Consider the following 12,298-nt stretch of genomic DNA (forward strand, 5'->3'; position numbering starts at 1 on the left):
TCCATTTATCTTCCCCTCAGTAGTCATTTATAATGAAACTATCCCAGCATGAGCTGCAGCCAGTTACTGATTTTCACCAAACATTTGTTTGCACTTGCTTTTCAGACGTTTAGTAAATCTAAAAGTAGAAATTATTAATGCAGATTTTTTTTTATTTTTTTACTTCTGATGATAAAAAGTGGCCTTAAAAGTTCATTTCAAAGTAAATGCTGCAGTACGCATCCGTGACCTGTTTAGCAGATGTTTCCTCAATATACATGGTTAACGATCGCTCTCCTGTTCTTCTTCCTCAGCGGTGAAATGGACGATGGAAAGCCGGTGTGGGCGCCTCACCCTACAGACGGGTTCCAGCTGGGCAGGATCATCGACATCAGTGCCGATAGTCTGACCATCGAACCTCTCAACCAGAGAGGAAAGGTAGGGTTCAGCATCTGCAGAATTATACACACAGTTTCACATTTCAAGCTTAATATTGATGCACATAAGTACATCAACACAATACATGCATATTAATACATGTTAGATTCATGTGGGATTTTTCCCTGGACCACAAAGCAAGTCAATCGTTTGTTAAATTGATGATGTTGATGATAGTAGACTTTGCTTGTTAAATTATTTGAGTGCCATTTGAGATGTTTAAATGAGTCATGTGACCGTAGTACTCAAAAGAGACTCTAGACGCACCTGATCACCGTTACCGTACGTTCACACCGAAAGCAGCGAGAGCGTCAAAACTCGCTACATTGATCTCGTATTTAAAGGAGCCGTCGCAGCATAACAGTTACATTCCTGCATAAAACATGTTTCTAGCGTGAAAATGTTGCGCACTTCTTATCAAATTCATATAACAATGGAAGATCAAGTTGTGTGTGGTGTGGCTTTGCTCTATTTATCCAATATGTGTCCGTATGTCTGAAATATCCTGAAGCAGCAGTACTGTTTTGTACTGTCACGTCGCGTGAGATTCCCGCTTTTTTAAGATACATTTATATAACATTAATGAACATCAGTAACTCGCCAGTAACTTATTTAATGCATGTTCCTGTAGGAAAAAATTGTAAATAATTGGAAATCCGGCGACCGCAATAATCAAACCCTTGGGAACAACTGTGGTCGGAACCAAAGTTCACTGGTCTGTGTTCTCTGAACTGCTATCAAGCGATGGACGTCTTCATTCTGATTGGTTGCCGCCGAACCGCGTCATAGCTCATTACCATAAAGTTGACTTCATTTCAACTCTCCTCGACGCCCACGCCGGCGAAGACGCGCCGCGCTGCTCCTCGCCGCCTATCGCCGCCGGCTCTCATTGCAAATGAATGACTTCCGGCTACTTTGACGCTCTCGCCGCTTTCGGTGTGAACGTACGGTTACCCTGATGAAGGCAGACTTCTGCCGAAACGCGTAGGTTTTTAGGAATTTAGCCATGTGAATAAAGGCTTTTTAATTTTTTCACTTTATTCGTGTGCCTTGGACTGATTCTTGTTGCTGATATAATATAAGCAGTTGGGTTATTCTTCCTCCTGTAATATTTTTTCTTTGTCAAATATTCCCCAAATGATGTTGAAAAGAAAGTCTTATTTGTTTTATTTGTGCTAGAATAAAAGCATTTTTATATAGTTTTAAAGCCATTTTAAGGTCAATATTATTCGCCCCTTCAGCAATATTAGTGTTGGATTGTCTCCAGAACAAACCACTGTTATACAATGACTTGCCTAATTACCCTAACTTTACCCTAATTACCCTAGTGAAGCCTTTACATGTCACTTTAAGCTGAACACTAGTGTCTTGAAGAATATCTAGTCTAATATTATTTACTGTCATCATGATAAAGACAAAATAAATCAGTTATTAGAGAGGAGTTATTAACACTGTTATGTGCAGAAATTTTTTCTGTTGAACACAAATTGGGGAAAAAAACAGAGCAGGGTGAATAACTCGTTAACTATATATACAGTAAAAGTCAGAGTTATTCGCCCTCCTCTATGTTTTTCCCCAATTTCTGTTTATCGGAGAGCAGATTTCTCCAGCACATTTCTGCACATAATAGTGTGAATAACTCACCTCTAATAGCTGATGTATTTTATCTTTGCCATGATGACAGTAAATAATATTAGACTAGATTAGACTATTAGACCTAATTCATTTGTTCTTCATTCATTCATTCGTTCATTCATTCATTCATGTTTTTTTTATTCATTCATTTGTTTGTTTCAGTCATTTGTTTATTCATTCATTTATTCATTCAGTTCTTTGTTCATTCACTTATTTGTTTATTCATTCATTCATTTGTCTATTGGTTCATTTGTTTGTCTGTTCGTTCATTCAGTGATTCTTTAGTTTATTCATTTATATTTAATGATTCTTTAGTTGATTCATTTATTCATTTATTTGTTCATTTATTCATTCATTTATTTGTTCATTCATTTATTCCTTCATTCGTTTGTTTGTTCATTCATTTATTTGTTTTGTTTATTCATTCATTTGTTTGTTTCAGTCATTCGTTTATTCATTCATTTATTCATTCGGTTCTTTGTTTATTCACTCATTTGTTCATTCAGTCATTCATATTTTTATTCATTTATTCATTTATATATTGGTTCATATGTTTGTTCGTTCATTCATTCAGTGATTCTTTCGTTTATTCATTTATATTTAATCATTCTTTAGTTCGTTCATTCTTTTGTTTGTACGTTCATTCATTCTTTGTTTAATGATTTGTTCGTGCATTCATTTATGTATTCATTCATTCTATATTTTTTATTTGGTCTTTCATTCAATCATTCATTTGTTTGTTCATTCATTCATTTGGTCATTTGTTTTGTTTGTTTCAGTCATTCATTTGTTTATTCATTCATTCATTTGTCTTGGTTCATTTGTTCGTTCGTTCATTCAGTGATTCTTTTGTTTATTCATTTATTTTTAATCTTTTTTATTCATTCATTCATTCATTCATTTGTTCGTCAATTATTCTTTAGTTTATTCATTTATTTTAATGATTTTATTAATTCATTCTTTAGGATATTCATTTATTTGTAATCATTCATTCATTTGTTCCTCAATCATTCTTTAGTTTATTCATTTATATTTAATCATTCTATAGTACGTTTATTTATTCATTCGTTTGTTCATTCTTTCATTTATTCGTTCATTTGTTCATTCATTCATTTGTTCATTCAATTGATTTGTTCATTCATTCATTCATTGTTTATGCATTCATTTATTTGTTAAGTCATTTAATATTTTTTTGTTTGATCTTTCGTTTGTTTGTTTGTTTGTTCGTTCGTTCATTCGTTCACTCAATCATTTGTTTATTGTTACACAAGAAAAAAACTCTTTCTCAGTGTGCTTCACCGTGAGCGCACTGTTCTTATAAATTGCTGAAACTCTTGCCTCTTGTATGAATAAAAATAAATCAAATAAAATAAGCATTAATCGTTACTGGCTGATGTTTATGAATGAAGTTGTGTTATAAACAGTCAGTTAGTAATGATTCTAGTGTGCTGGAATTATATTCATAAATCTTTGCACACAAGGCGCTTCATGTTTGAGGTCGTCAGTGTAATCGAAGTATTGAAATGAAGTCTTCAGTTCTCTATAAAGCAGGAGAAAGACACGCATGAGCTTTAGAGTTCAGCTGGACATTAGAAATGCTCGCTCTCCTACTGGTTGTCAAGGAGCACCACTGAAATTCTCCTGAAAAAAGAAAACTGCATTCCCAAGTGCCAGTAGAGCTGATGAAACGGCTTTATTTACACGCTTTGAGAGCAAGGAAATGGAAATATAGTCTCACAATGAAGATACTCTTCTTTGACTCTTTGCACAAGCTGAATGATCAACTCTCCGGCTGAATGTTTTTATTTTCAGGGCTTCTGCAAACACATCCTGTTGTCCATATGGAGTCCTGCAGTCCAGTAGGCATGAATCTGTGTGTGTGTGTGTGTTCATGTGTGACGACTACAGGACTGTTGTGTGCAGCATTACATCCAGCCCATGTGATCTGTGTGCAGTGTGATGTCACTGGGCTGTGAACGCACAATAGGCCGTCTGTTCACATGCTGCAAGTGTGTGTGTGTACATGTACTGTTATCAGGGCAGTAGAATGAAAGTGGAAACCTTCACTTTTGCAGTTGATGTTGAAGGGACGGTTCACTTAAAAATGAACTTGTACTCCTCATTTACTCGCCCTTTACTCGTTCCAAATCTGAGTTTCTTTCTTCTGTTGCACACAAAGGAAGATATCAGATCAGCGCAACAAATAAACCCCGCCCCCTACTCAATATTCAGTTTCAGCAGGGAATGCATCATCATGCAGAGACAAAAGTCTGCGGCAACTTCCGGTTCACTTCAAACACAGAAGTGCTGGAGTCCACGTCAGAAGCCGGCAAAATCACCGGCAGTTGATTCATGCTTTCATTCAGTTGTTTGTTTGTTTGTTTCTTCATTCATTCGTTAGTTCATTCCTTTATTCGTCTGTTCATTCATTCATTTGTTAGTTCATTCATTTGTTTATTCGTTCATTTGTTAGTTTGTTCATTCATTCGTTTGTTTGTTTATTAGTTCATTCGTTTGTTTATTCCTTCGTTTATTCAATCATTCATTCCTTCGTTTCTTAATTCGTCTGTTCATTCATTCATTTGTTAGTTCATTCCTTCATTCATTTATTTGTTTATTAATTAGTTCATTTCTTCATTTGTTTTTATTCTTTCATTCATTCCTTTATCCGTCTGTTTATTCATTCATTTGTTTGATCAATCATTCATTCGTTTGTTTGTTGGTTCATTCCTTTGTTCGTTCATTCATTTGTTTGTTTACTAATTTTTGTTTGTTTGTTCCTTCATTTATTTGTTTGTTCGTTCATCTGTTTGTTTATTCATTTGTTTATTTGTTCATTCGTTCGTACATTTATTTGTTTGTTTATTTGTTCGTTTGTTTGTTTGATCCTTCATTTATTTATTTATTTATATTTATATATTTATTTATTTTATTTATTATTATTATTATTATTATTATTATTATATGTTTATTTATTTATTTTTTGCCAATTGGTAGTCTCCCAGTGTCCCATTTAGGCCTGGTTCAGTCTAAAATATAAGCTTTTTTAATGCTATTTGAGCAAACAACTAACAAAATTACTATGCTTTTAACACTCTTTGGCTACTGTTGTAAAATAAGTATTTTCAGTCCAAATTGGGAAAGAACTTTTTACATTTTCAGGATTTCTTTGTTCAAGATGATAGGATTTTGGACATGTTTGGAAGAACACGAGGGTAAAAATGACGACAGAATTGAGATTATTTTCCAAGGAAACTAACCCTTAAAATATCAGCATGGAACTAATCCTGCATCGTTTGCACTCCGCAAAGGAAAAACATTAAATGTGCAGCTTGTTTTTTTCAAAATTGCATGCATCTAGAAGCATTCAGAAAACACCTAGAACTAATGGTCGAACAATATGGGTTATTTAAAGGCTGATGTCGATATATTGGAAACCGATGTCCAATATTTAGGCATAAAAATGTCGACTACATTTAAATAAAAATAAGTTATATTATATTTAAAATTATTTTAAATTAAATATAATTAAGTAATTTGAAAATGGATTAAAAAAACTTAATATGCAAAGTAAATATGCTCATACTTTAAACAGTTGTTTTAAACGTCTTTGAAGACACTTGTACATTTTGTTACATAAATAATATATTTATTATATATATATATATATATATATATATATATATATATATATATATATATATATATATATATATATATATATATATATGCCACGATGTCGTTGAGAAAAGATAAAAAACATATTTAAATGTGTTATGAAATTGTTCGCTTAGTGTTCAGCATGTAAATGGTCATCTCTTGGCCATGACAATATATCAGTCGACCACTACACAGAATTTACTTGAAACGACACATCCTCATGCTAAAAGCACACTGAACACATTAGTATTCACAAATCAGTACGGTGATAAACACTCTCAACCGCTCGGAAAGTCCACTAGCAAAATCTAATCAACCCTCCACAGCCGTTAGCATTAGCCTACATTGATGGTTGCAAGACATCATTTCTTTTCCAGAAAGTGGCATCACTACACAAATGCAAAAATCAGGACTTTTTGATTTAGTGGCTAATTCGTATGAATTCGTATGATCTAATTCGTACAATTTAGTATGATTTGCTCATCCCCCAATGACGGTTGGGTTTGGGGGTGGGGTTAGGTGCCACGCCTCCTTTTTAAAATCGTACAGTTTCGTATAACTAAACTTGCCACTAAACTGGCAAAACGTAAAATACTTACATTTTCTCGTAAGATCAGGCTGGATATTCAGACTCGACACAAGACAAAACCTTGGTAAGAAACGCTTTTCTTGCAGTGATGCGTGAAGCAAGTTCTGTGAATGTGCCGTGCTTTTAATGTTAAAGTGTTAATGCTAAACCACTGCTCCGGGTGTGTGTGTGTGTGTGTGCGTTCACGGCATGTGTGTTTTCACTGCTGTGTGTGTTTGTGTGCGTGCTGGGTTAAATGCAGAGCACAATATCGTAGTATGGGTCACCATATCTGGCCACACGTCACTTCACTTTTTAAAGCCGTTTCTTTGCTTTCCAGAACTTCCAAGCTCCCGTGGATCAAGTCTTCCCTGCCGAGGATGATGTCAACAAACATGTCGAGGACAACTGTAAGTGTGTTTGAGATGCTTGTGTGTGGGACACAGTTACTGATGCACTGTTAATCGTGAGTTCGTGTGTGTGTGTGTGTGTGTGTGTGTGTGTGTGTGTGTGTGTGTGTGTGTGTGTGTGTGTGTGTGTGTGTGTGTGTGTGTGTGTGTGTGTGTGTGTGTGTGTGTCACAGGCTCGTTGATGTACTTGAATGAAGCCACGCTTCTGAATAATGTCCGTGTGCGCTATAGCAAAGACAAGATTTATGTAAGTATTCTCTTCTAAAGTCTTATACTCTGCATGTTATCATCACTATTCTTTGTGTGTGTGTGTTGCACTTTATGGGCCCAAGAAGGTCACTGTTTCAATTCCCGGCTGAGTCAGTTGGAGTTTGCATGTTCTCCCCGTGTTGGCGTGGGTTTCCTCCGGGTGCTCCGATTACAGCCCAAACACATGCACTATAGGGGAATTGATGAGTGTGTGATAGTTTATAAATGTTTTTAGTATTGGGTTGCGAACGTAGGGGCATCCGCTGAGTGAGGATCGAAAGTTTAAGCATCAGAGGTAAAAATTTGTATTAATGTAAATAAGTTAAGAAAAGATGGAAAAATCTCCAAAAGGCATCAAATTATAGATCACATTTAATATGTCAAAAAAAAGTTTGATTTTATTTCCATCATTTACACTTTCAAAATAACAGAAAACAAAAACATGGCATCTGCAAAAGTTTGGGCACCCTGCAGAGTTTATAGCATGCACTGCCCCCTTGGAAAGATGAGACCTGACAGTGTCATGCATTGTTCTCAATCGTCTGGAAAGACTAGGTGACGTCAATCTCAAAGGTTTTAAATGCCCAGACTCATCTGACCTTGCCCCAACAATCAGCACCATGGGTTCTGCTAAGCAGTTTTCTAGAAAACTGAAACTTAAAATAGCAAGAGAAGGCCATAAGAAGATAGCAAAGTGTTTTCAGATGCCAACATCATCTGTTCGGAATGTAATTAAGAAATGGCAGTCATCAGGAACAGTTGAAGTTAAAGCAAGATCTGGAAGACCAAGAAAAATATCAGACAGAACCCACTTTTGACTGCACGATCCCTCCAGAAAGATCTGGCAGACACTGGAGCTGTGGTACACTGTTCCACTATGAGAGATACTTGTACAAATATAGTCTACATGGAAGAACCTCTTTTACGTCCTCAACACAAAAATCTGCGTTTAAACTTTGCAAATGAACATATAGACAAGCCTGATGCCTTTTGGAAACAAGTTCTGTGGACCGATGAGGTTAAATCAGAACTTTTTGGCTGGTTGGAGATTGTTCTATCTCTCCCTGGCTTCTTTATGCACATTCATACACATTTTTACCGGGGGTGCCCAAAGTTTCGATCCCCACTGTATGCTGCAATGAATTCAGGGGAGCTCTGGAGACTTACCTGAGCTCAGACTCGCCTCTCTCCTGATGAAACGGGAGGGAGCCCCAGGCTCAAGGATCTTCTGAGCTCAGGGCTCTCTCCCGGGACAGCGTGACAAACACAGTTTATTATCAGTCATCAGCTAAGTGTGTATAATATTTCACAATTTCATGGTCTCTCTGCATTTTTGGATTTACTAAACGCAGCCATGGAGATCACCACAAGAGTCTTTTGTCAGAAACACCCTCATAGTTTGAACAGCAGCTCACATTCAAATGCAGATCACTCCTGCACTTCATTAAGCCCTTTTCTTCATGAAAGGAGGGAATATTTGAGTTATTATTTCCTTGAAAAACGTTAGATTTGTTTTTCCATGCCAAATTAAATAACATTTCCTCATATGACTGTGTGTTCCAGACGTTCGTGGCCAACATCCTGATTGCTGTGAATCCATATTGTGAGATTCCTAAGCTGTATTCTCCAGAGACCATTAAACAGTACCAGGGCCGATCGCTGGGCACGCTGCCTCCACACGTCTATGCAATTGGTGAGCACGACGTTAATATACAAGATGTGGTATTAAAGGAACACTCCACCTTCTTTTGGTATATGCACAGCAAGTAAACTTCAGGTGAAAGATTGATGTGACTATTTTCAATTTCATACGGTTCCTTTTATTGTTATATTTGTATTGAACTATTGACATTTACATAGACTTCAGCATTCATATAGTTGTTCAAGCGTAAAACAAGACCGTTTAAACGCAAGCACCATCAGAAGCAGCAGGCGAGCGCTGAAAATCCACTGAAAATACTGTGGTAAAATAAATGTCCATAATTTAAAGACATAGTGCAGAACAATGTGATTTAATGCAGGGCTTCTTGTCTGGTCTGAGACCCACTTTATATCATTTCTCAATCAGGCAATAGAGATTATTGATTTGAAACACACCAGATCTTAAAGGTGGTGAGTTTATAATGGCATGACAGTTCACCGGAAGCACCTCAGCTGGCTTTTACTGAATAAAAAAATCCTCCTGCATATAGCTGATTGGCTTATTTTACAGCTCCCTGATATTAATGATTTCACATAGCACCTGAAAATAGTCACTAGCTAGTAGGGATGTAACGGTATCAGAATTTCACGGTACGGTAATACCTCGGTATGAATGTCACGGTACGGTATTTATTGAATCATTTACAGGAAAAACAAAACTTATGAAAATACTCCAAAAAAGTGCCAAAAGTGTCAATGACATACAAATTAGCCATCTATCTGTAAGCTTTGAAACAGGAACTTCAATTTTAATAACAAAAAATTATTAAACCATGTAAAAAAATTAAGTTTCAATTTAGTATTGTTGAAAACTCATCACATTCAACATTTAATCACTCACTCACTTAGATAGAGATGGGTTTAAAGGAAAATGATCATATAACTATAATCTGGTAAAGCTGGGGTCTCTGGGCATGTCCACTGCAACAGAAAAAACCCTCTCATTTGGGACTGAGGTTTCTGGGACAGAGATATGACTTGGCCCAGGTTGACAGCAGTGAGTAACGTTGTGCATTGTCTTTCCCCCACTTGAGAGGACAAGCCATGAGTGAGATAGAGATCTCTTTGCGGTACAAGTCAATGTCTGCATCAATCTGAACAGTGTGCTGTGTTTCTGCAGTCCCCATGGCTGTTATTAGTCGTATTCCCCAACTTGCAGGCACGTGCAACATAGGGCTCAACCTGTGCAGTGCACATGCCCTTTTTAGTCTTGGATAGAAAATGCCCTTCCAAAATGATCAAAAGTGCCCCCGCGACGCGACATACCCTCCGTCCCGCCCTTCAGTAGGCGCGCGACAACACCGCTCTTGAGTATGCGCGCTCAACCCCCCCTCCCCGCTTTAAAGTACGCACGCGACAACACAGCTGATCAGAACGCGCGCGACAACACAGCTATTCAGTACGCACGCGGCGACAACACCTGCTTTAGGTTCGATCATTACCAGCTCTTTTTCATCCCCGCTTCTAGCAGCACACTCCATTTCCGCATTACTGGATCTGTAGCGACAACAGACCGCAAAGGATGATGGCCACCCCTGGGCTGATGGGAATTGTAGTTTCCGCTACCTCCCGTTCGCTTCATTCGCCTGAGCAAATTTTCTCAGAAGACCTATAGTTTTATCGAGTCATGCTACTACGGTAATATCGAAAAAAATTAATATTGCGGTATGACGGTATTTACAATACCGTTACATCCCTACTAGCTAGGGAACAATGCTGTTTAATATCATTATTCCTTGATAATTATGCCTGAATGAGTATAATTCCTGTCTATATCAACCTATAATAGCAACGTTTCATTTTCCATAGTCTTACTAACTACAGAAGAGTCCAGCTTTAAAGGGAGAAGTTATAAAAATTCTATTCCTTGAGCGAGATGCTAACGGTCTAATCCGATTCAATGATTTATGCTAAGCTAAGCTAAAAGTGCACCTGCCAGACCCGGAGATCCGCTCAATGGATTAAAAACTGGTAAATGTCACTGTTCAAAGGTCCCATAAAATTAAATTAAAGGGGCGGGGCTACTCTTTGTCCTGCCCTTTCACCATGTTTTGATTGAAATCACGTCAAACATCAATCAAAAATGCATATTTGAAAGCACTTCGTGGGACCTTTAACTCTCTAAAATGAGCCTATAGTTAAAAAAAAAGTGGAGTGTTCCTTTAAGACTGATCTATTTGTATTTAATGTTTAGCGTAATAGCTTGTGTTTGTTGTGTGCAGCGGATAAAGCTTACCGTGACATGAAGGTGTTGAAGATGAGTCAGTCCATCATTGTGTCAGGAGAGTCTGGAGCTGGGAAAACAGAAAACACCAAGTTTGTTCTCAGGTATAGCAGTAAACGTTTGTGTATTAATTGAATAGTATGAATGAATATGAAGTAGTGTTGTCACAATACTGGAATTCGATACCAATCGGTACTGATATTTTAAAAACATCAATTTCCCGCTAACATTTGAGCGCAGTTGAGCAAGTTCTTAAACAGTGCTGATTGGCCATTGTGTTCATGTGCTCAACAGAAATGACTGTGATTGGCCGTGAAGGTCATCAGTTGACTGAACTCACCGCTGTTGAGTGTAAACACAGATGCAGAGACACTGGAGCGTTTCAAAGCTGCAGTTCAGCAGCAGATTCCTCCTATGTCAGCTTATAGACAAACCAGCTGATTGACGCGACTTTAAAACGCTCCCCTGTCTCTGTATCTGTGGGAAATGAGTAGGCCCACACGGAATCTGCGCGCGCAGGTTTTCCGCAGAATTCCGCCGATTTTTAGAACATCATTAATTCTGTTTATTTACTTGAGTAAATGTGTAAATCTGAATTTATTCAGTTTTTATTCAGTAGTTTATTACTTTTTATTTCATATATTAAGGTTTTAGTTATGATACTCGCTGTATACTCCCAAAATAATTCCGCAAAAATCCACAGATTTTTACCAAAATTCTCAGCAGAAATAGCAAAAAATGTCCGCAGATTCCGTCTGGCCCTAGTAATGAGTTCATTTGTGATGGGCTACTCTTTCCTTTCGCAGGTACTTGACTACTTCTTATGGAACAGGTCAAGACATTGATGAAAGAATAGTTGAAGGTGCGTTTAATGGACTAATCTAAATGTGTACTTGATTAAAACTCTTGTAAGCTCAGGGAAATCTGATGTGTTTTGTCCATCATTTCTAGCAAACCCACTCCTGGAGGCCTTTGGAAATGCCAAAACTGTCCGAAACAACAACAGCAGTCGCTTCGGGAAATTTGTGGAGATTCACTTCAATGAAAAGGTACGTCTATAGTACAAACTAAATATATATATATATATATATATAGTGCTTTTTAATGCACAGTGCTGTGTTTGTAGTGAATGTATGATCAGTGTTGGGTGTAATTGGTTGCAAAGTAACTAGTTACCGTCATTAGATAACTTTTCTGCTGAAAAAAACAAAGTAAGGGATTACTTGGGTCATTTATTTGGAGTTATTTGTAATTTACTTGCCCTAAATACTGTTAAATTCACATAAAAATATATAAATTCAACAGTTCTGTATAAATCAGTTTAGAGTAATTGTAAATATAAGTATATTATTTACTACTTATTTAAAATGAACTGAATCGGCACGTTGTTTTTTAGGACAACGTAATTGTTTTCTGTTTAATCCACATGCATTT

At 36.9% G+C, this 12,298-nt stretch overlaps 1 protein-coding gene across 1 annotated transcript in view; it reads left to right on the forward strand.

Annotated features, from left to right (window-relative positions):
• The first annotated feature begins 293 nt into the window (after window positions 1-293).
• Window positions 294-12,298, forward strand: part of myo6a (myosin VIa) — a 45,155-nt gene continuing 33,150 nt past the window's right edge. Inside the window, 7 exon segments of the mRNA NM_001004111.2 lie at window positions 294-417; window positions 6,621-6,690; window positions 6,864-6,937; window positions 8,503-8,632; window positions 10,863-10,968; window positions 11,671-11,726; window positions 11,816-11,913. Of these exon segments, the coding sequence (NP_001004111.2) occupies window positions 301-417; window positions 6,621-6,690; window positions 6,864-6,937; window positions 8,503-8,632; window positions 10,863-10,968; window positions 11,671-11,726; window positions 11,816-11,913 (651 nt within the window). The 5' untranslated portion in view covers window positions 294-300.

The sequence above is a fragment of the Danio rerio genome, chromosome 20 (genome assembly GCF_049306965.1).
Source record: "Danio rerio strain Tuebingen ecotype United States chromosome 20, GRCz12tu, whole genome shotgun sequence".
NCBI classification, from domain to species: Eukaryota; Metazoa; Chordata; class Actinopteri; order Cypriniformes; family Danionidae; genus Danio; species Danio rerio.